Source organism: Vulpes lagopus, chromosome 10, assembly GCF_018345385.1.
Source record: "Vulpes lagopus strain Blue_001 chromosome 10, ASM1834538v1, whole genome shotgun sequence".
Taxonomy (NCBI): domain Eukaryota; kingdom Metazoa; phylum Chordata; class Mammalia; order Carnivora; family Canidae; genus Vulpes; species Vulpes lagopus.
Window position 1 is genome coordinate 39874547 of NC_054833.1, and position 25166 is coordinate 39899712.

The following is a 25166-nucleotide window of genomic DNA, read 5'->3' on the forward strand; positions in this document are numbered from 1 at the left end:
CCGATGCAGAGCTGAACCTCACAACCCTGAGATCATGACCTGAGCAGAAATCAAGAACTGGGGGCCACCAAAGGGGCCCCAAGTTGTATTCTTACCTTTGTGAACCTCTGGAGCTGAACAGAAAAATCAGCGAGAGATGCTTAGTAGTTCAATAAAGCTGTCTTTATCAAGTATCCTAACATTCATGTATATATTCAGCTGTACACAACAATCTCAACTTTATCTCCAGAAGTACCTCCCTACTCTTAACTGGTGATTAAATCGAAAGGAGTGAATGTTTCTTCTCGACCAAGGAAAATATATGCCAGCAATGTCAAAATTACAGAACTGTTACGGACATTTTTTTTAAAAGTTCTCACTATGCAATTCATTTTTATGAGAAAAAGCATATCTGAAAGTCAAAGCATCTCTCCTACACTGAATAAAGGTGCCACTCCGAAATGATCACAGGAGAAGGACACTGGAGGGATGTGGGAGAAGGTGGTTAATGACAGCCACCACGTCAAATTTAAAGGAAGCACAAGAAAGGGAAAAATTTGACTATGGATAACCATAAAAATCCATTTTTCATATTTTAATTTTGTTCTCAAATTAATTTCCATCATTATAAAAAAAATAGTTGTTCATTGAAAATAATATGGAAAAAAATACATAGGGAAAAAAATCACCTAACACCTTACCACCCATCATTATTCTACTAAATTAATTATATAGCTATATAATAAAATACAGTACAGCCACAAAGCACAGGCACTCACAGAGAAATAAAACATGTATAAAAAGTATACTGCTGGGGTGTGGCTCCGGTGGCACAGTGGTTTAGCGCCGCCTGCAGCCCAGGGTGTGATCCTGAATACCCAGGATCGAGTCCCACGTCGGATTCCCTGCGTGGAGCCTGCTTCTCCCTCTGCCTGTGTCTCTGCCTCTCTGTGTATCAATAAATAAATAAAATCTTAAAAAAAAAAAAAGTATACTGCTGGGGATCCCTGAGTGGCTCACCGGTTTAGCACCTGCCTTCGGCCCAGGGAGTGATCCTGGAGTCCTGGGATCGACTCCCGTATGATGGAGCCTGCCTTCTCCCTCTGCCTGTGTCTCTGCCTCTCTCTGTGTGTCTCTCATGAATAAATAAATAAAATCTTAAAAAAAAAAAAAAGTATACTGCTAAATGAAAACATTGTTACAAAACAGTACATATAGAATAATTTCATTTGTGTAAAGCAACTTAATGGTTGCTACATCTGATAGCTACATCTGGGTGAAGAGAGGGAACCTATCACTTTATACCTTCTTCTATGGTTGAAAAAGATTAAACTAGTTTTAGGGGCACCTGGGTGGTACAGTCAGTTGGGCTTCTAACTATTGGTTTCGGCTCAGGTCATGATCTCAGGGTCGTGGGATCCAGCCCACATGGGGTGCTCACCTGTAGAGTCCACTTGGGTTTCTGTCCGCCCCTCCCTCACCTCTCATATAAATAAATAAATCTTAAAAAAACAAAACTATAATTTTAGTACTGAAGCTGCTAACAGGTATATAAAGGTTCATTACTCTTTTCTAACTTAAATGTATGTCTAGGGGATCCCTGGGTGGCGCAGCGGTTTGGCGCCTGCCTTTGGCCCAGGGCGCGATCCTGGAGACCCGGGATCGAATCCCACGTCGGGCTCCCAGTGCATGGAGCCTGCTTCTCCCTCTGCCTGTGTCTCTGCCTCTCTCTCTATCTCTCTGTGACTATCATAAATAAATAAAAATTAAAAAAAAAATAAAGATACTCGTTTTAAAAAAAAAAATGTATGTCTAAAATTTTACATTATAAAATCACATAAAAATGTACTTTATACTTCTAAAGAAAAAAAGTTTGAGACTGGTTTCATCCTGAAGAGCTTTTCTGTTTGTGTCTGCATTTGTTTTTAATTCTAGAGATAGGTATCTCAGCTAGACCCCCTTAAACAAAAAATTATCAACCACGTACAATAATTTAAAAAATATATTGTGGGCAGCCCGGGTGGCTCAGCGGTTTAGCACTGCCTTTAGTCCAGGGCATGATCCTGGAGACCCGGGATGGAGTCCCACGTCGGGGTCCCTGCATGGAGCCTGCTTCTCCCTCTGCCTATGTCTCTGCCTCTCTGTCTCTGTGTGTGTCTCTCATGAGTAAATAAAATCTTTAAAAAATATATATATATAGTTCAAAATCCCTTGAAGTAGGTATTATAGTAGACATTACAGATAAAGAGACAAAAGCTAAGTCAGAGTCTAAGTAATTTTAAGCATTTAAGCTAACAAATATCTGATTGTAAATTCTGTCTCTATCAAAAGAGGGAAAATTTTGTGGGGGAAAACTTTACAAAAATTGAGCATCTCTCTTATCTCCAAGAAACAAACTTCAGTTTCCCATAAATAAATCTTTCAAATGCAAGGAGTAAACCAAGAAAGGATTCCTATACTCTACTGCTCACTTGCCTAGGAAATTCAAGCTATACTTGAGAGCAGACTGAACTCTGCAAAGCAAACTGGTTAGTAACACATTGGGGCAAAGGTCTGCCAAAAAGAACTGTGCATTGAGCTGGTATATGACACAGTGTGTACTGAAGCACAAATAAGTATAATTGAGAGGCATTAAACAGTATCAAGTCCATGTTAAAGATGGTATCTCTATTAGGATATATGAGAACTTTACTTCCTGAATACAAAAGAAAACATTATCAGCAGATCAGAGCAGTAAATAGTTCTACTGAAACCCAGGTAGTGGGATCCCTGGGTGGCGCGGTGGTTTAGCGCCTGCCTTTGGCCCAGGGCGCGATTCTGGAGACCCGGGATCGAATCCCACGTCGGGCTTCTGGTGCATGGAGCCTGCTTCTCCCTCTGCCTCTCTCTCTCTCTCTCTCTCTCTCTCTCTGTGTGTGTGTGATTATCATGAATAAATAAAAATTAAAAAAAAAAAGAAACCCAGGTAGTAGTGCTAATGGCGACCCTTGAATAATGAAGTAATTTAAAATCTTTTGTAATTTACAAGGCATTTTTCTTTTCTTTTTTTACTGTAGTAGTGGTTACTTTGTAGTTACTATTACTTATCTAGTGTTCTCTTAAAAAAGCTTTAGTGGCTTTCAGGGTGCCATCAAAAATTCCAATATTCGAGGGATGCCTGGGTGGCTCAGCAGTTGAGCATCTGCCTTTGGCTCAGGATGTGATCCTGGGGTCCTGGGATTGAGTCCCACAACGGGCTCCCTGCATGGAGCCTGCTTCTCCCTCTGCTAGTGTCTCTGCCTTTCTCTCTCTCTGTGTCTCTCATGAATAAATAAATAAAATCTTTTTAAAAAAATTCCAATATTCAAAAGTATGAAGGTAATATAACACCGATTAAAGTACCACTTTTCTGGATTATAACCTAAATCTGTACCTTATAGATTATAAAATATCCAAGTAGCAGTAGCTTAGCCCATGCAAAAGATAGTTTTGGTGAGCTATACTCTTATCCCTTCAAGTTTTTACTAGTGGTCACTAGAAAAAACATTTTAAAAGTTGCGCATAACTTGTTATAAAACTGTTGCAGGAGACATTAAACCCATTTTTGTCTTGAAATCTATGTGAATAATATTTTTTATGAAGTTAATGACAAATGACAGGAGGAAACACACTCACCAACAGCTGAATCATATTTATCTTTTACCCAAAGCATCGTGATTTAAATTTTGTTTTGTTTTATTTTTTTTTTCCCAGAATAATCCAATTTGGAAAGAATTTAATTAACAAAATAAAATGGGGGGAAGGGCCCAGGAGGGGCTCTGGAGAGAGAGGACCCCTCCCCATGGCTGTTGCCCCCTGAGCCTGGCAAACCCAGAGAGGGCTCTTGGACCCGCCTGAGCAGAACCCGCCTTAACACCCAGAACCGCTCTGCACGATGCCACCTTCTCCTTGTGTACGCTCCTCCTTATATACAGACTTTAAAAACCAAACAACTGCAGTTGTTATAAAGTGGCTTCTAGCTCTCCTATGCTGGCTTGGCACATTAACGCATGCAAAGCAAGGTTTCAAGGGCTTCACCAAACAGTTAATTTTGGCAAAAACAGAAAACAAACAAAAAGCTAAGATTCCTAAGCAGGATTAAAAGCCACTGAAGTGAAAACGATGTATTTCTCAACAGTATGGAATGAGACTACAGCTACGATCTTTTTTTTTTTTTTTTTTCTTTTTAAGTCTCTGCCATCCTCTCCCCAACTCAGGTCAAAGTTCATAGCAGCATAACACAAAGTCCTCCATCAAGCCAGTGTTCTCTGCTCCGGGGGTCAGAGTTCACAGGTCAAGTTCAGTCCGTCCGAAGAATCATAGGAGGATGCTCGCTGTCCTCCTCCAGCCGCAGAGCACTGGCCTCCTCTTCCAGACATGCGCCGCCCACGGCCCCCAGCTCGTCTCCGTAGGCAAGTCTGGTCGGAGATGAAGGCACATGAGTACCTGTGGCGACAGCTGTGTTGTAGGTCTGAGTCACTAAGGGGCAGTCGTGAGAGGCTGAGTCTAAGATTTCATTGGTTGTCTCCATGCTTCCATCCAACTTGTGCTGTTTCATCAGGGTACACTCGCCTCCTTCCTGGGGGTCCAGGTTATACATGTACAAATACCCGTCGGAAGCTCCCACCAGTAGTCGGGGAATCTTCTGAATTGTGGCCAGTGAGCAGATGTTCTTGTGGCCACAGAAAGGCAGGCAAACTGTGGCAAAGGCTCTGCCCTGGTTGAACATTTCTGTTACTTGGGAGGGCAAGTAGCTGGTGGAAGCCATGAGTACCTTCCCGAAGTACCCAGTCCAGGTGGTGGGCTCCTCCTGAGGTTTTTCTTTCACAGTCTCAAGTTTGAAGATGTGCACAGTCTCAGTGTTGCTGGATGCAGAGAGGAACATGCTGTCCATGCTGAAGGCCAAGGAGCAGATGCTCACACACCTCTTAACTCCTCTCCGGAACTCAAAGAGTTTTTGTCCCTCTGGAATGGAGAATACTCTAATCACGGTCCCCTTCTCGGAGGCAGTGGCAAGCTTGGTTCCACTGGCATCAAACGCCAATGCTGCCAAAGGACTGTCGTGAGCTGGGATCATGTTTGCAGCTCTCAAATTCATGGTGTCGAAGACCTGCACCTCTCCAATAGTGGCACTGCCTGGGTATGCCAAGTAACCATTGTCGTTGTGTATCGACAGCGCACACAAGCCTGCAGGGTTTGGAGGGGTTTCCCTGATCGTGTGCAGTACTTTCATGTCCCGAATGTTGTGTATATAGAGAGACTCCTCCAGGCAAACTATTAGCCTCTGTCGGTTCAGCTTCACGGCCAGTATGGTATTTGAGTAGCTGTAGTTGCAGATCTCAGTTCCTTTCTTAAAATGGCAAACTTTTAGCTTTCTAGGAGCTTTGAGGCTGACGATGGCTACTAAGCTGCTTGAAAACAATCTCTCTACAATGCACACATCTTCCGTATCAGTGCATTCATAGATCTGTTCCAGCTTATCCACAGAAGAAAGGGAGAAAAATTTATAACCGGACTTACTACCAACAGCTAGGGACGTGTTGTCCTGGTTGAAGTTGGCGAAGAGCAGCTGGCCGGCGCCGGCCTCGCCGCTCTGACTCGCCAGGTTCATGGTGGGCGCGGGGCGGGTGGGCCCGGCCAGGGGCTCGCGCGCGGGAGGGCGAGTCGGGTGAGCTCAGGGTCGGGGCCGGGCCCAGCTCGCCGCCTCGCGGGCCGCAGCTGGCTGCCCGGGGATCAACCGCCGCCTCATCCCGTGCCCGCTCTTGTTTCTTGTTTTGTTTTAAATTCAAGTTAGTTAACATATAGTGTATTATTATTTGGGGGGTAGAATTTAGTGTTTCATAAGTTGCATATAACACCCAATGTTCATTACACCAAATGCTCCCCTTAATGTGCCCATCACCCAATTAGTCCATTCCCCCATACACCTCCCCTCCAGCAATCCTGTTTGTTCTCTATAGTTAAATGTCTCCAATTTTTTTAAAGTTTTTAACCCACAGCATCCTGAAAGCAAAGAGGCTTACTCACAATGATTTTATCGACCTTTATAATAGTTATATTTTCATTTCCATCACTGTAAAAACTTGATCTTTTTTTTAATTTGATCTTCTATATTCATTTTAATGTCTTTAATAGGGACTTGTGTGTGTGTGTGTGTGTGTGTGTGTGTGTCTGTATTCTTTATTATAAACCACTTCTCATCTTTTTGGGATGTGATATAGAACATAAGCATTAAAAATAATTTTTATTTTTTTAAAGATTTTATTTACTCATGAGACACACATAGGCAGAGACCCACATAGCCTCCTGCAGAGGCTCCATGCATGAAGCCCTATGTGGGACTCGATCCGGGACTCCAAGATCACACCCTGAGCCAAAGGCAAATAAATGCTCAACCGCTGAGCCACCCAGGCATCCCTAATTTTTAGGGGCACCTAGATAGCTCAGTTATTAAATGCTCGACTCTTTTTTTTTTAAGACTTTATTTATTTGACACAGAGATAGAGAGATAGATAGGGAAAGCACAAGCAGGCAGAGCAGGAGAGGAAGAAGTGGGCTCCCCACTGAGCAAAAAAGCCTGACTCGGGGCTCGATTCCAGAATTTAATAGTACTGATTTTAATAGATATCTATAGTCTGATTTTAGAAAATGTACTCCCCCCTCCTCTAGACATTACTCTTTTTCTCGTGGAATTTTAATTGGGAAAAATGATCTAATCTCATTTGAACCCATTCGAGAGACACTGTAAAAGTAAGTATGACTCCTTATATAGATTAGGAGAGGTAGGCTCAAATAACACAACAAAAAAGTTGACATGGTTAACATATCTTTGAGGGACAAAGCCGGGATTCATTTCCGGCAATTCTGACTCTCATAGGCTTTCTTCTATACCACACCACCTTAAATAGGGCTTTCAGCAAAGACAACATAAAATTAAAATATTAGATTATGAGAGAAGGACAAGGGAAACGAGATGGGAATGGAGAGGTACCAGGGGAAAAGAAAAAAAGGAAGGGAGAAAGAAAGGAGGAAAGAAGAAAAAGAGTGGGGAAGGAAAGAAAAGAGGGAGACCAACTGACCTTCATAACAATAGTGAAAATCATAAAGGATCTAGGAATTAAACTTAACAAAAAATGTTCTGAGGCCTCTATGAATAAAAATACAAATTATTACTGAAGAACATAAAAGAAGACCTGAAGTTTCTAAAGAAATACCACGTTCATGTATAGGAAGATGATATCATAAATATGTTCATTTACCCTAAATTTAGCTAGATAGTCAGTGCAATTACAATAAAAAAAATCTAGTAGGGCTTTTTATGAAACCTGACAGGTTGACCTCAAAATTTACATGGGAAAAGAAAAGGTCAAGAATAGCAATGAAAATTTTGAAAAAGAACCAGGTAAGGAGACTTACTCTACTTATAGGCTTAAGTAATTTGGACAGTTTTGTTTGGTATAGAAATAGTCAAACTAGTGAACTGAGGGTTGATGGAGGGGAGGTGGGGAAGATAACTGGGTGATGGGCATTAAGGAAGGCACTTGATGGAATGAGCACTGGGTGTTATACACCCAGTGCAACTGATGAATCACGAAATTCTACCTCTGAAACTAAAAACAAAACAGCAAAAACAAACAAAAAAAAAACCAGTCAAACCAATGGAACAGAACAAAAAGCTAAGAAACTCACAACATATGGAACCATGATATAATCACAAATTTAGCACAGCAAATCAATGGGGAAAAGACTATACAGAAGAAGCAAGACAACTGGTTATCTAGAAGGAAAAATAAAACAATCTCTACCTCATACCATAATCATATTTTATTAATTAAAAACACTAGTTAGGGCAGCCCTGGTGGCGCAGCGGTTTAGCGTCGCCTGCAGCCTGAGGTGTGATCCTGGAGACCCGGGATCGAGTCCCACGTCGGGCTCCCTTCATGGAACCTGCTTCTCCCTCTGCCTGTGTCTCTTCCTCTCTCTTTCTCTGTGTCTCTCATGAATAAATAAATAAAATCTTTAAAAAAAAAAAAAACACTAATTGCAGGATACATTCAACACAAATTCAATTTTTATAAAGTTAAAAAATATGCCCCTCAAAGCTCTATAATGTGTGAAGATGCAATAACTATGTAGAAAAAGCATATAAACGTGCATGAAGGCAACAAACACCCAATCTACAATAGTGTTTACTTCTGCCGAGGAAGAGAATAGGGTTAGGGAAAAGTACACAGGAGTGGCACTTTATCTGTAATTTTAGTTCTCCCCCTTCCCCCAAGAATGATGATGCTAGGTAGTAGATGCACAAATATTCATTATATTATTTTCTTTTTTTTTGGCTTATGCTTGAAATATTTCACAACAAAGTAAAATGAGAAGAAAAGAAAATTAGATGTTGTAAGTAATTGGGGTTTCTATTTATTAACACTAAGAAAGCATATTTTTTCCTTTTTTTTTAAATTTAGAACTCACTGAAAGAAAATATTCTTATATTCCTCCAAAATCCTAGTTGTTAAAACTTCATCACTCCAATTAATCTCTATAAAATGATAAATGTAATATTTAGAAGGGCTTATGCCACCAGTTCATTGACTTAAAACTCTCTAAGACTTATCCGCAAGCACCAGTCCTGAAATAGCTGACTCTTATCTATGAAATTTATTGTAAGTTTTCAATTAAAAACAAGAGATTTCTGTGTACACTTCTGTAGTCATTAGTCACTACATAAGATCACACTGCGATCATGGAGACAGCTAGAAACCAAGGACAAAACCAATTCTACTTTTTCAGCAGCTAAAGAATAACACTTCTGTATTATAAATGCTGGAGGCCAGACAATATTTATTCTAAAACTTTTCTAAAAGGGAAACATACATAGGAAAAAACAGGGGTTTTGGTATTGGTCAGGCTGCGGTCAATATCTGGCACAGCTATTCAATGCTTTGTGTGACCCTGAGAAGTTTACTGAACTTCACTGAACCTCAGTTTCCTCACAAGTGATTAAACTAAGAACTTGTAGGGATGCCTGGGTGGCTCAGCAGTTATTAGCGCCTGCCTTCGGCCCAGGGCATGATCCTGGGATCCCAGGATTGAGTCCCAGGTCAGGCTCCCTGCATGGAGCCTGCTTCTCCCTCTGCCTGTGTCTCCATTCCTCTCTCTGTTAGGAGTAAATAAATAAAATCTTTAAAAAATAAATAAATAAAAAACAAATAAAACTACCAACTCTCCTTGGCCATAGCATAGTAGTATCCAGCTAAAATTTTTTCTTTTCTAGTTACCGCTATCCACTCATGGAACATACATTATCACGTGGCCTCCAGGAAAGGAATACAGGTGAGTTTAGATTAGGTAACTGGAGCCAGGATTTGGGGGTCAGACTGTGGTCACACTAATTTACCTGTTGCTCACAGACAGAAAAGGGAAGAGACCAGCCAATACTTCTGTGGGAAAATAAGGAACCTCATAGGTGACAGACAAGAACAGGCCACTCATTGTATTATTTCATTGTCCAGAGCATCATGAAAATATTTTAAAAAGAAATCGAATGTACCCCTCCAAAGCAGATACATTTAGATTTAAGGATTTTATTTATTTATTTACTTACTTACTTATTTATTTGAGAGAGAGACAAAGAGTTCTAGCAGGAGAGCACAAGTGGGGTGAAGGGGAGAGGGAGAGAATCTCAAGCTGACTCCAGGCTGAGTGTGGAGCCTGATGTAGAGTTTGATCCCACAACTCTGAGATCATGACCTGAGCCAAAACCAAGAGCTGGATGTCCAACTGACTAAGCCACCCAGGTGCCCCCAGATATATATAAATTTAAATTAATTTGGAGTCATCAAGGAAGATACTCTTTTCTATTTTTAATTGACCCTTTTTCCAGAGTCTTGCAATGGAGGAATAGTTAGCAGGTTATTTTTTTTTCCTGCCTCTTTTGTTGTTGTTGTTGGAAGTGCTACCAGGGGTACATGTAATTTCTCCAATTTGACCTAAACATTATCTATCCTTCCTTACTTGGGAAATGCCCTTTATCACTAAGATTATAGCTTCAGGAGTGCTTGCACGTAAGTTGGCGAGCAAGCTGGCTAATACCTATCAAGACAACCAGGTCCACTGACTAGGCAATCCACGGGGTGACACGTGTCAGAAACATATGATCTTCATAGTCATATCACATATCTCTTCTTAACCCTAACAAGTTAGAAACAGGATCTTCAGCAACATATGGGATTTAAGGAAGTATAAAGAAAAAGAACCTGAAGTTGTTAATGACTACATGAAATTTTTATGTTCTGCAAATAAGAATACATTTTTAAGAGCCAAACTTTCACCTCAAATTCTTTACATTTACATTAAACATCCAGAGTCAGGGGCCTCCTACATCCCTCATTTTCCTTTATCCCTCTATCTTATGGTTACTACAGCCCTCTGCAACCCTCTCACCACTGCCCCACTGCAGGAACTTCTGTCTCCCACTACAGCCTCTCAATTGCACTCCTATCTCAAGATTTACTTCCCTCTCAGGGTGCCTGGCTCAGTTGGTAGACCATGTGATTCTTGGTCTTGTGGTCACGAATTCAAGACCCACATTGGGCCTACAACTCACTTAAAAAAAAAAAAAAACTTCTTAAAAAAGAAAAAAATCATCCTTCAGATTACTACCTTAGTTATTCACTAAAATAAAAATCAAAAATATAAATAAAAACTAGAGTTTTCACTTAAAAACATTTCTAATTACAAAAGCAGTAATATATTAAGCACTGAGCCTAAAAAAATTCAGATAAATATAAAAACAAAAATCACCCATAATCTCACAACCCAGAAACAGAAACATTTTAAAAATTAGCATGACCTAGAAAGTCTATATATTAAATTTTAAGCACTATATTTATTTTTTAAAACATAATTGGCATTATATTTGAAGTTTTATCTCCTACTTTTCACATACCTTGGACACTTTTTCATTATAGTTTACCTGAAAATGACTACAGTTGCTGAATATATAATATTCTATCAAATATCATATGGTAACACTGGTGTCCTAACTGCTCCTTGCCCTTATAATTTCTAGGTCTACCTCTTCAGAGTACCAGACTTAAATTGATTGCTCTTTGCCCCTACTACAAATAATGGTGGGGTTGACATCTCTGCATAAAAATTGACAACTAAATCTTTATTTCCTTTTATGTCTTGAGATATATACCATATTGGCATTACTGGCTCAAAACGTTTAAATATTTCTTAGGCTTTTGAGCTATACTGTCAAATTGTTTTCTATGAAGTTTAAAGCCAATTTACATACTCAAATGTAGAGGATAAAAACACTGCTTTACCACAATCCTTCCTGGCATGACATATTTGCTTAAATTACAATTAAGAAAAGAAAAGAAAAGGGATGCATGGGTATCTCGGTGGTTGACCATCTGCCTTTGGCTCAGGGCATGATCCCCCGACCTGGGCATCAGGCTCTCTGCAGGGAGCCTGCTTCTCCCTCTGCTGGTGTCTCTGCCTGTGTGTCTCTCATGAAAAAATAAATAAAATCTAAGAAAGAAAAAAAAGGGGGGAAAAAGAAAAAAAGAAAAAGTTCTTCACACAGCAAGGCATGGCCCCTGAGATCTTTCTTGAATTTTTTGCTTGGTATTCAAGATTATGCCTTATGTTGTACAGCACTGTAACTCTTACTTTGGGTTTATCTGTTTATTCATTCATCTATTCAAATATTTATTGCCTTTTGTCTTCCAGGTATAGAACACAAAAGTGAGTCAGACAGACAAGCTCAGCAAAGTTGGAAAAATTAGCTCCAAGATTTCTCCATCAAAAGTATTGTCCTTAGAGCTATCAAATCTCCTCTGTACTAATTCCCTTCCAGATCCAGTATGGGCTCAATTCTTGAGACAAGGTTGTCCCTATGTTGACCAACATGACATCTGAGGTAACTGAAAGTGGTGAGATAGGCCACTGGAAAAGTTAGACAAAGGCCAAATCATGAGTGGTCTTGAATGCACGTCAAAGAACTTGCCTTTAGCCTCTAGGCTACTGTCTCCCACACTTAAACACTACCTTACTCATCTGCCAGTCACATAACTCCTGGACTATTAGTTACTTAATGTTTTCCTTTAAGTATCAATGCTTTCATTTCAGAAGGAAGCTTTACTTCACGATGATAAATAAAAAGCCAGCATTATTGGCCACAAGTAGAAGGCAATAGTGGGCAAAAAATATAAACCATTATTAAATTTTTAAAAAGTAAAAGTGAAATGCAAATAAAGTATTCTTGGAAGTAGGAACACTAACAATTAGCACATCTGTTACATGGTCATCACAGCAGCTTTGAAAATGAGGCATTTCAGTGTTTCAGTATCTTCAAATCCCCTGAAGTCATGACATGCCTTTAGCCTTACTCAGTTCACTGATACTAGTGATTGGTCATTCAATGGAAATCAACAGTTAAAGCAAAAAAGTGTTAAAAAAGTAAATAAACACTCATATATACCTGATGTTTCATATCAATGTAAAATACATAAGTGTACATTTACCAATTTTTAAATGTAGGACCAAGGCCTCTTCCTTAAATAAGGATGTGTTGATTGCAGTGCTCTATTATCTTTCTTGTATAAACTGTACTAAAATACCTCAGCTATGATTTATTTCCTGTTTCAGTTTCCTTACAGTGGAGCAAGAAACTAAAAATACTCATTGGACTCTACTTTTTTCCCAAATAACTAATAGTTGTTTTTCACTCACATTTAATATGGACAGCAATTTCTTTTTCTTTTTTTTTTTAAGATTTTATTTATTTATTCATGAGACACACAGAGAGAGAGAGAGAGGTAGAGACACAGGCAGAGGGAGAAGCAGGCTCCATGCAAGGAGTCTGACGTGGGACTCAATCCTGAGACTCCAGGATCACATCCTGGGCCGAAGGCAGGCACTAGACCACTGAGCCACCCAGGGATCCCTGGACAGCAATTTCTCTAGTGATGGTGTCTCTACTGGCATTTCCAAAGTGCACACAACTCAGTTGTCACAGAAATACCTTTCTTTTTTTATGCTCATATTTTTCCTCATTTTTCATATATTTAACTATCTAATTCCAATACAAGTACAACAGGTTGGGATGATGCTATTCAAATGGAAGCAGAAGTATTCAGACATACTACGAAGTGGCCTCCTACACACATGCATTTAACTTGCTGCAGGTTAAAAGTCATGCTCTACAGAGGAAATGGAGTGAGCCCATGAAATTGAGGTTGACCAAGAGATTTCAGTGATTGCTTCTCTCCTCTCTTCTTTTAAATATACTGGCCACATCTTTCAAGACTTGATCATGTGTAGCTACCCTGGATGTTACAGGACTTCATGAATTCCTAAATGACCACCCATCTTGACCATGTTTCCTCCAACAGTTCCTTAACTGTAACCGGCCACCTTGAGACACTCCAAAACTGTATCTCAACATCAAGAATGATAATCTCCCCAGGTACATTTGCAGCATCTCTCATCCTGTTATTTGCATGCTTTCTATCAGCATTACAGCTCGAAAACATTCATTAAAAAATCTTATGAAAGTATTCCCTATCTTAACTTCAAAAATGGAACTATGTATAGTCTGGCAGGAATAGTGGAAAAGTCTTCACACATCCATTTGAGATGGAGGAGGAATTTCAAATATTTTGGAAGAAATCTTCAATTTGTGAGATCATATGCGTGACTGAGACAGACTCTGCAAATAAGCACATCTTGACAAATATATCTGCCCATGTGAACAACTTAAATCTATCCTGATAAATTTAAGTATTCTGTGTACAAAACAAAGTGAACAAGATAACCGCAAAACTAGAGCCACAAGATATGTGATTTTTTTTTTCTTCTCTGAAAGGACCACTTGAGGACTCCTGAAAAACTACTGAAAATATTTTGAGTGTTTTAAAAGATACTTGAAAGATTTGATATGTTTTCACAAGAATTTTCCCAAATTGGACGGCAACAAAAAACAAATGAGGAACCCCTTTTTCCATATCATCAATATCTAATAAATAACTTGACACATTCAGAAGAACAGATTCTAAAAATTCCTTTAGATGATTTCTTGGAACAAAAGGCCTAATATTTATTAGTATGGAACCACTGATCAAAGTTGTCCATTAATTAGCTTCTGACCTTTCCAACTACAAATACGTGAGAGTTGGGGTTGTTGGTATTTGTTAACATCAAAATTTTAACAATGCACCTGTCCTAATGATCTCGAGTCTCATCTTATATGCCAGGCAGTGTCCAAACAATATCCCTTCATTGCTGACTAAAAACAATTTTCTCACTGAGGAACTGATTTTCAGGCAGACATTTCTGTAAATCAAAGGATGCATTACAGATTTCATTTTTAATTTTTAAAAATTTAATAGTGTCTAATTTTCTACTGTTGCCTTCTGTAAGTGGCAAGAATATTGATTTTATATTTATAATAAGGAAATAAAGTTTCCTTTGGAAATGGATTTTCAATTTAAAAACCAATGTTAAAAAACAGTACAACTCATGTTAAAATTATAAGCAAAATAAAACAATATTCTATCTTTAAAAATTAACTGATAGTTCAGTGATTATAAGACTATTGCAGATTATTAAGGTAATATCCAAATAATTTAAATATAGAAAAAAAGAGCCGACAAGATAAAGGCCAAGTTTCTTAACATGCATTCAAGACCACTCTAATTATCCTTCTAGGGCAGCCCGGGTTGCTCAGCGGTTTGGCGCTGCCTTCAGCCCGGGGCCTGATCCTGGAGACCTGGGATTGAGTCCCACGTCGGGCTCCCTGCATGGAGCCTGCTTCTCCCTCTCCCTCTGCCAGTGTCTCTGCCCCTCTCTCTCTGTGTCTCTCATGAATAAATAAATAAAATCTTAAAAAAAAAAATTATCCTTCCAGTCTCTTTTCTCACTACTTTCCTTCATCTCAAATTTCATGTTCTAGCAATATTCCATAAATAAAAAAAACTATACTTTCTAAAATGTCTATTATCCATGTCAACAGCACCGCCACCACCTACACACACACCCCACATCTAAACATCTAACTCAAATCCTTACCTTTAAAGAGGTTCTTTACCTACTACTTTCCTCCAAGAAAACTTCCCTTAACCACGTCTCCTCAGACTGTATTACAGTCATACCTCATTTTATAGCATTTTACATATACTGCATTTTTCACAAATTGAAGGTTTGTGGTAACCCTGCATTGAGCAAGTCTATGGATGACATTTTCCGACAACATTTGTTTACTTCGTATCTCTTGTCTCACAATAGTTCAAACTTTTTAAAATTACACTTGTTATAGTGATCTGTGATCAGTGATTATGGCTTGCTGAAAGCTGAGAGGATGGTTAGCATTTTTCAGTACTAAGTATTTTTAGTTAAGGTATTTTTTTTTTTTTTTTAGACGTAATACAACTCTATGCTTAACAGACTACAGTATGGTACAAACTTCACTTTTACATGCACTGGAAAACCAAAAAATTCATTTGGCTTGCTGTATTATGGTATTTACTGCAGTATTCTGGAACCAAACCCACAACATCTCCCAGATGTGCCTCTATCAGATCTTAGAAACATTGTCTTATTCACTACCTATCTTTCTCTGGTTCTCAGCATAGTTATTCAACAGACAATTTTTGGAAGAACTCTCCAATGTTTTACTTGACTACTATGTATCACTTAGCAACGTTAATTACATTTTACTTTCAACTTTCATCCCTTCATGAAGTTTCCTTTGTATACACTGTGCTCTCCTGGTACTCCTCCTACTCCTCTGTAACCACTGCCTTGACTCTCTGTAACAATTTCTTAATAGGCTTTGAGAGCACTTCTGTCCTCCCCCACATATGTGACCCAAGATATTATTTTGGCCATCCTTCCCTTATAATCTCATTCTTCTGAACTTGCCTATTCAAATTACTTCAACTACCATCACAAACACAACAGCAGCAGCCAAACCCTCACTTCTCTATAGGTGACACATATGTCATTGATTAGCTATGAACACCTGGATATTCCATAGGGTACCTGTGGTGGGCAGCTTCTAAAATATCCCCCAACGAATCCTGCCTCCTGGAATGCATGCTCTGTATAGGTCCTTCCCCACAGTGAACAGAAGTGATCTGTGTTACCAGCAGACAGTACAAAAATGACCGTGTGCCTTCTGATCCAGGCCAGTTCATAAAAGTTATTATGGCTTCCACCTTGTTCTCTAAGATCATTTGTTCTGGGTAAAGCTAGCTGCCTCAACCATCCCTATAGAGAGGTCTCTGAGGAACTGAGGCCTCCTGTCAACAACCAGCACTCACTTGCCCAGCATGTGAATGAGTCACCTTAGAAGTGGATCCATCAGCTCCATTCAAGCCTTTGCTTCAAGAACAGACATCTTGACTACAAGCTCATTAGAGACCTTGAAGCAGAACTACTCAGCTAAGTGGCTCCCAGATTTGATCACAGCAAACTATGAGATAATAAATGTTTAGCAGCAAAGTCCAACAGAACTTTTAGTAACGATTAAAATGTTCTTTTGTTTTTATGTATTTTTATTTTTTTTTAGATTTTATTTATTCATTCATGAGAGACACAGAGAGAGGCAGAGACACAGGCAGAGGGAGAAGCAGGCTCCCTGCAGGGAGCCCTAGGTGGGACGGGTCTCCAGGATCAGGCCCTGGGCCGAAAGCAGGCGCTAAACCGCCAAGCCACCCGGGCTGCCCTCTTTTGTTTGTTTTTAGAGATTTTATTTATTTGAGAGAGAGGCCAGTGGAGGGAAGAGCAGAGGGAGAGGGACAAGCAGACTCTGCACTAAGCTAAAGCCTAACATGGGGCTCAAACACATGACCGTGATGAGATCATGACCTGAGTGGAAAACAAGAGCCAGAGGTTTAACCAACTGAGCCACCCAGCTGCCCCTGATTAAAATGTTCTATGTCTAATGTCCAACACAGTACCTGCTGACTACACTATGGCTACTGATCACTCAAATGTGGTTAGTGTGACTGAAGAATTAGATTTTTAATTTTATATGATTTTAACTAATTTAAATTTAAATGGCCACATGTTGGACAGTGCAAGTATATTTATTGATCTGGTATCATCTACAGGCAGCAAGAGAACTACTACGGTACCTTAAACAAAATCTGCCCCTTACTATATCTATTCTCCTCTCAATCTTTCATCTAACCAGTCAACCAAACAAAAATAACAAAACAAAAGAAAACTGTACCTCCGCCCTTTTATATTCCCCAGCTTGGCAAATGATACCAACACCTAAACACCCAAGCCAGAAGGGTCCTCACTTTCACCACCTACCCTTTTCATACTACTGGTATTCTTAACATCTTCTCAATAGCTCTATTTGTCTCTTCTCTTTTCTGGATATTGTTACAACTTCAGTTTAGGACTTCATTTTTTCATCTGGATTACCAAAAACGCCTCCTTTCTGGTCTCTCTATCCCTAAAACTGCTTCTCGAGACCAACCCATTCTTCATATTGCCCCTTGAACGATCATTCTTTGACATAACACTGATCTTATTACCTTTCTGATTAAAGGTCTTCAGTGGCTTCCCACAATCCAGAAGATAAAACCCGACCTCCTCAGAACATAAAAATAATCTGGTGTCTCTTATCACTTCAACTTACCAGCTGCTGTGCCCATCATCAACCTCCCCACTCTAATCACCTCATGCATTCCTAGAAAACATGACCTATTTCACCTCTGTGCCTTTGTTCACATTGCTACTACTACTACCTGAAATGCTTTTCTACCCCTCACCTCTCTGGTAACTATACCCTTTTTTTCAAGATTCAAAGGAAGTATTCACCTCCTCTATGAAGCAATTTGATTTATCCAGAAAGTACTGGTTTTTCTCAAGTCCCCACTGTACCTTGTGCACTTAGCTGCCTACATGTTTGTCTCCATTAGACCAGAACTTCTAAAATGCAGAAACTGTACCTGATTCAATGCTAACGATATCTAATAGTATAGCATAGTATTTAAGAATACAGGTTGCAAAGATAGACAAATTCAGACTACAATCCCAGTTTTACCACTCACTACGCATGTCACTTAAACCTTTTAATGTTCTGTTTCTTCCACTGTCAAATGGAATTTTATAACAAAACCCATTACTTCACAGAGTCATTATGAAATTCAGTAAAGGGCAGCCCTGGTGGCTCAGCGGTTTAGTGCCCCCTTCGGCCCAGGGTGTGATCCTGGAGACGGGGGGGATCGAGTCCCACATCGGGCTCCCTGCAGGGAGTCTGCTTCTCCCTCTGCCTGTGTCTCTGGCTCTCTCTCTCTCTCTCTCTCTCTGTGTGTGTCTCTCATGAATAAATAAATAAAATATTAAAAAAAAGAAATTCAGTAAAATAGTATGTATAAAATATTATAGTACATATTATATAACTTTTACTCAATCAATATATTTTGGATAGAGAGATTAATGGTTGGGCTACTACCTCCCCTATGTAGGTAAAAAAAGAGTGAGAAAGGTCAAAATAGAAGATAACATCTTTGAAATAACTTTCGTTAGGCCACTCTAGAGAAAAAATGATAGGTAATCCAGGAAGCCTATTGGGTATCTACTATGTGGTCAGAAAAGTGCAAGGAATGGCAAAAGAACTCACCTAGAAATAAATAAAAGGTTGAGGAAGAGCAGAGGTTCTAGATGGCATTAGATAGGAAAGATGAGAAGGCTGGTGATGACAATGAAGGCAAAGACTACAAGCAAAAGGGTATGAGGGAGAATGAAGAGAAGGTAAGAGATAGAAAAACACAAAAATTTTTTTTGAAAGCAGAATCCGTCTAAGCAATGACAAGACCTAAGATATATTCATAAAGATAATGCTCCCAGGATAAATAATATGAATTGCAAATACTGGACTGCTTTTGACTAATAAAATGGATTAGACATTTTTTTAAAGTAATAAAATAAAAGTTTGGTGATGACACATTGATTCCATTTTACATTCCACCTTTTGCCTTGGGAGCCTGAAACAATGTAGGAATAATAAGACAATTTGGCAAAATTTTAAATTATATTTCTATTAAAGGATCCTGATGTTCTCTGGAACACAATTTAGAAACTGCTGCTATAAATTATATTAAAAGAAACTAAATAACCTTCTTTGGCTGAAACTTCTTATATTTGAATTTTATACTATTTGCGTTTGGATTCTAACTTTACAGAAATGATAGGTGCCCAAAATTAAGTGCAGTAGCAAATACAATGAACCAAGAGTCAAAAAACCTAGATTAGAAACCTGACTCCAAAAATGTACTAGCTAGGAAATACTGGACTAGTCAATGAATGTCACTGAATCTAAATTCCCCTCATCTGTAAAATGGGAATGACATCTGCCTTGTGGTATTGTTATGTGTATTAAATATAATGCCTATAAAGCATTGAGAATGATGCTTGATAAACAAAAGCTGTTTGTTATTGTTACTAAGTGAGAAAACAGTTATAAAAGTATAGTAAATGTAAACTACTGCTAAATCATCTAAACATATATATGAAGATGACAATAATTTGACTTATTAGAAGATGACAATAATTTGACTTACTAAATGTGATAGGATGGAAGTGAATCACACTCTTATGTGATAATAAACGTCTCATTTTTAAATACAAAAAAATAAGCATGGGCAAATATTTCTATAATAACCAGATTATGTATAGACCATGAATTGGTTGTTTACCTACTCGTTATTTTTTCCAATCTGATTTTTTAACTTTAGCAACCCTCAGAACATAACAGAACATACTCCAGACCAGTCATATTGAGAACAGTAAACTTTTCAAGCTGGATAAGCAATGGTTTCCTTATTGCCAACAGTGTGAGGAAGCAATGCTAGCTAAAATGAGATATGGTAAATATTTATGCAAAATTAACAGACCTTTACCCCACAGGGAGGCTGCAAGCATGGGAAAAAACAGCTTCCCAGAACTGAGCATAGCGGATGTCTGTAGATCTCCCTAAGGGCTAGAAAAGTCTCCACATCCATAAGAATGCTTCAAAGGGCATTGCTTTTTTGCATGCATCCTCTCTGTGGCTTTTAAACCAAGTAAAATTCTCAAATTATTATTTCCTACTCTTTCTCTACCTAGAAGCAGTACTTATTCAATAAAAAATTTAGTTTGTAGCTTCTTTTTTAAATCAACTATCTGCCTACCTCTGTTCTAGATTCTCTGAGGTTATTAAGAAAATGCAAAAACAACAATATAGTTAAAAAGGATTAGGCTAAAAAAAATACACGTAAGTATCTCTTAATTTTCTTTCCAATGCTACAGCATAAAAAGTGGCTGAACTAAAATGATTCATGCCATAGAATTTCAGTAACAACAAAAAAAGTCACTTACAAAAAAAAATGAACAAAAAGTCACTGCTTTATGGCTCAGAAGATAAATCTAGAGCTTTCGAATAAAAGGGATATTTACACATTTCTTTAAGTGGTAGAAAATATAAACTGAATGATAAAATATAAAGGGAAGTTCACTACTATAACAAAAAATCCTTAAAAAGAAAATATTATCCCCATTGCCACTTAACCAAACAGACTCTTATGAAAAACTTAAACCCGATTTGCTTAAATCACTTACACTTCACAAAGACCTGATTACCTAGCATTAAAATCATTCATTTGCTGCCTTTTCTTCCTCTCAATATAACAATTCTTTGAGTCCCTTCTTACCGCTTTGTGTGCCTAAAACACTCTACACACACACACACCACCAAAAAAAAGAAAAAGAAAAAACCCACAAATCTTGTTTTAGATGGACCTTAAATTTTTTAAAAGAACGTCAGAATAGTTATAATGGAAAATGATTTATAAGCAATGTATATTAGGCTTCAAAAGAATCCAATGTTTACAGATGTGTGTATATTTAAAGCAATGAATAAGAAATCAAAACACAATGTAGCCATTCTTTAGAGGAAATGAGACAAAATGCCTCATGTCAGAAATCTGGAAAAGGGAGTAAGTAAATAGGTGATTAAAAATACAAAAGAATAAAATATAGTATGAAATTATAATGTAAGACAACACTTTAATGGCGTTGAGGACAAAAATCCACTTTCTGGGCTTTATCCAATTGATTCAAAAGATCAACTGACTAATCCAGATGAGCCATCTTACTTAGTATAAGCAAGCCTGAGGCCAAAAGGCCCAAAGAAAATGACAATTGGAATCACAATCCCAACTCCTCTACTGAAAAACTATGTGACCTTATGCAAGTTAATCAATGTCTTAAAATTTCATTTTTCTCTGTTTTAAGATGAGGACAATATTTAAATTACACAGCTAAAAGATTTAAAAAGACAATGCATAGAAAGTTCCTGGGACAGTTCCGAGCACTTAATATGTACCCAATAAACATAAAATCCTTTACCACATCCCAAATTTCTTTATAAGACTAAATTTCCCCTACCTTAAAATATTTCTTTTCACCCACAGTCATCTTCCCACCTTTCTGAAATATAAAACATTAGTGCAGCAACTCATCAGGATTTAAGCACTGTCTTGCTAAATAAACAAACTACTGTAGCTTCCAGAATCTTTCACTGATCAACATATTTACCACTGGATGTACAAAGTTGCTAGTACCTTCAAAGAGGTAGCTAATGAGTAGAGATGTTCTCCTTCAAATAGTGAATAAAGCAATACCTAATCAGAAAAATGTGATTTCTTCTATTCAAAGGCAACGAACATCTAAAGCTTCTTAAATTTCAACTTAAAAAACACTGCACTTCTCACTTTAGGTAACTCACCAAAATATAATTAAACTGAAAAATAAAAAGGAAACAACTGGACAGTATGTGATAGGACAGAACAATTTAATTTGGAAAACAAGATAAATTTCACCATTGATAGTTTCATAACACTATTTCACCCCCCAAAAAGTGACTTCTCATGTTAATCTTCAGCATGAATCAATGGATATCACTCTTACAGGTAAATTTCTTAATTGTTAAATATAAATCAGCAGGTAGCAGAAGCTCAAAGTAACTTTGCCAATGCAATGACCTATGCAGAGTGGGCATTCATTATTTACTGAATAAATGAATAAGCAAATGACCTAATGTTGTAAAGACGGGAACTGAACAAATCCTGAGTGATCAAAGGCAGATTTAAAAGTCGATTGCCAAGCCTACAAGTCTTACCAATTCAGCAACCAGAGAGGTTATTGTTTCAGTCTGAACCAAAAGAACTGTCTCTCTTTTGCCTGTTCCTCACTTCCAAATGTATCTTAATTCTAAAAACAACCTATAACTTGAAATATAAAGGATAAGGAATACTATCTCAGTAAGGAGAAAACACTGTGACAGTAGTAACAGCAGCAAATAATTGTGAATTCAGAGTCAGTTTACATACACAGGTCAAATTTTAGGAAAACCTAATTTCAGAGATTTAAACAATAAAAGCTATTGTAACTTCTGACCTCTTCTGTGATAGGTACTTAAATACATTCTCGCCTAACCTTCCCAATGGCTCTGAAAAGTAAGTATTGTTACCCTCATTTATACAGATGAGAAAACTAAACTGTTGTGCAGAGGGTTTGCCTATGGTCTCCCAGATATAATAAGCAGCAGAACAAGTCTGACACACTAAGCCCAGGAGGCTTTTTTTTCTACATCATCCTCAATCGGTTCCTTTCTATTGCTTTCTTTTACAAAAGCTAAACACACAGAGATACACAGATATAAAATTAAGAGCTGAAATATCTTTTCTTTTAACTACTTTTAATTTCTGACAAAGATAGTTTCAAAAAGAAGGCTGCCAGTGGAGTCAAAATTAATATAATTGCTAATATTTATCCATATAATATTTTACTTAATTCCTATTTTTGGAAACAAAATGCACCTTGTACCCCCTACTAAGCAATAATTGCATGGGGAGAAGCTTCTTTTTATTAGTCACATCCAGGCAACACACCCAACTTACTTTTAAACACCATCCAAAGAATTCTGATCTTGTAGAGCTTCTGGGTAAATACAGTAACTAGAAACCACAAACCTTTCCCCAAATTGTGCAACTAACAAATACAACTGAAGTACAAATATATTATTCTGACAAAGGTACCAACAAATTATTATCTCTGAAAATGAATGTTTTTCTATTGTGATGCAACAGAAAAATAACGAACAATGGCCAAGTCCAAGAGTTATTCTCCATGGGAAAAAACTATTTACATTTTAAATAGACTATATTGTCCCAAGCAACCAAAGCCAGAATCAGTTCAATGCCAAGAAAAACTCAAATTTAAATAAAAATTGTATTTACAAGCCAATGATTTTACAAGCCAAGCATTTTCTACTGCAGTTACTAAACGGATTCTGAAATGAGACTAACAATATAACTTAATTAAAGAAAACAAACCATTTTGATACCTAGAAAGATAATTTTAACCTAAGTGTCTCTAAGCACAGTGAAAGAAGCCCATCAAGAAAACAAAATTAGCTAGTAGTACTCTACTAAAATAAAGTACTTTCATCATGTTTTATATAATTTATTCATTGGTCTGGATAAATCCTCCTTGATCGCCTCACTGTCACCTGCCAATCTACAAACTGATGAAGGGACTCTGTTTAATTTGCTTCCCACTGTTGATTACATAACACTTTCCCCAAAGAATTTCCTGTGAAGCTGATGATCCTGGATGCATAATGAAGAAATGACAAGTATACTTATTGTATCATACTGTGTGATAATAACCTCTGTAAAGTCTTGAGTCAAAATGGAGGCTTTATATCCCATAGACAACTAACCTAAGCAGTGGCAAGTGGCTTTCATTATTTCTAAACCACAGTTGGACAGACTCTCTCCCTTACTTTTGTATCATCTCAGGAACCTCCTTAAAGATTGATAGAGCCTTTCTCTGCACAGCAAATAGGATAGGTGAATATAAGATTTTTACAAATGGTTCTGATGTTTTTCCTTCAGAGTAAATAACATCACTGGGAACTCCCAGAACACTTAGAGCCATTAAGGGCTGGGATTCCTTTCAGTTGGCATCATTCCAACAGAGGCTCAGGGAGAAATGAAACCTCCTGCAAATCAAATCTGTTGCAATGTTTTTTTTTCCAGGGGTTAATTACCTGCTTCTGCTATACACAGATGACACACACACACACACACACACACACTGAAGTGGAGAAGAGGAGGTTCTGGGAAAACAGATGACATTCTTCTCTATAAGCCTCCTCCAGAAATACTCAAAATGAAATCAAAACAGGTTTCTGGCTGTCAAATTGCAGATACACTCCATGAACATCCTCTCCTACTTGACACCTGTCAGTCCCTAGTACCATTACCTCAAACTATTAGACAGCAAGATTAAAGGAAGTCGCACTTTCAGACTTTATTTTTCAGAGATACTTAGTGAAGTATTTATGGGTGAAGTATCCAGAAACTGCTTCAAAATAATCTGATGGAGAAGCAGGGCAAGGAAACAGATGAACCAAGACTGTCCATGCACTGATAATTATTGAAGCTAATTATGGGGACATGGAGGTTCATCATACTTTTATTCTCTGTACTTCTGTGTATGTTTGAAATATTCCATTAAAAAGAAAAAAAAACTGGGCAGCCCGGGTGGCTCAGTGGTTTAGTGCCGCCTTTGGCTCAGGGCATGATCCTGGAGACCCAGGGTTGAGTCCCACATCAGGCTCCCTACGTGGAGCCTGCTTCTCCCTCTGCCTCTGTCTCTGCCCCCCCCCCCCCATGTGTCTCTCATGAACAAATATTAAAAAATAATAAAAACAAAATAAAAAATAAAATAAAACTTATACAGATTGAAAACAACCCATCTAGTAAGCATGGTGGACTATGTTATTCCTAATTTTTTACTCTCCCCTTCCCCTAAGAGAATTATACATCCTTACCCATCATTATGTGACTTGCAACACCACCTGTGGGAGGAATATTCATCCCTGGCACACTGACAATGAGCCTGACCATTTGACTTGCTTTGGCCAATGACATGATTTATGTACACCATGACTGAGGAGAAGCTTTAAGAGCCACTGCATGCTTGCATCAGCTTTCCTGCTCTTTCCCTCTGCCATGCAAATGACATATCCCAGACAGAGGCTGCTCCTTCAGCCAGGGTTCTGAAAATGCTACAGCCAATCCACAGATGAC

General features: G+C 38.2%; 2 protein-coding genes across 6 annotated transcripts in view; both read right to left on the reverse strand.

Annotated features, from left to right (window-relative positions):
• The window catches only part of ARHGEF12 (Rho guanine nucleotide exchange factor 12), a 155541-nt gene that overhangs the window by 121360 nt on the left and 9015 nt on the right, over nt 1-25166 (reverse strand). The window lies entirely within an intron of this gene.
• LOC121499726 (WD repeat domain phosphoinositide-interacting protein 2-like) lies at nt 3717-6291 on the reverse strand. 2 transcript variants are annotated; one of them, XM_041770745.1, is made up of 2 exons: nt 4444-6291; nt 3717-4410 (listed from the first exon to the last, which is right to left on the reverse strand). In XM_041770745.1, the coding sequence occupies exons 1-2, from the start codon at nt 5606-5608 to the stop codon at nt 4298-4300; spliced, it is 1278 nt and encodes a 425-aa protein (XP_041626679.1). In that variant the 5' UTR covers nt 5609-6291; the 3' UTR covers nt 3717-4297. The 2 variants fall into 2 exon arrangements, with proteins under 2 accessions (XP_041626679.1, XP_041626678.1); XM_041770744.1 differs by having other exon boundaries at nt 3717-6162.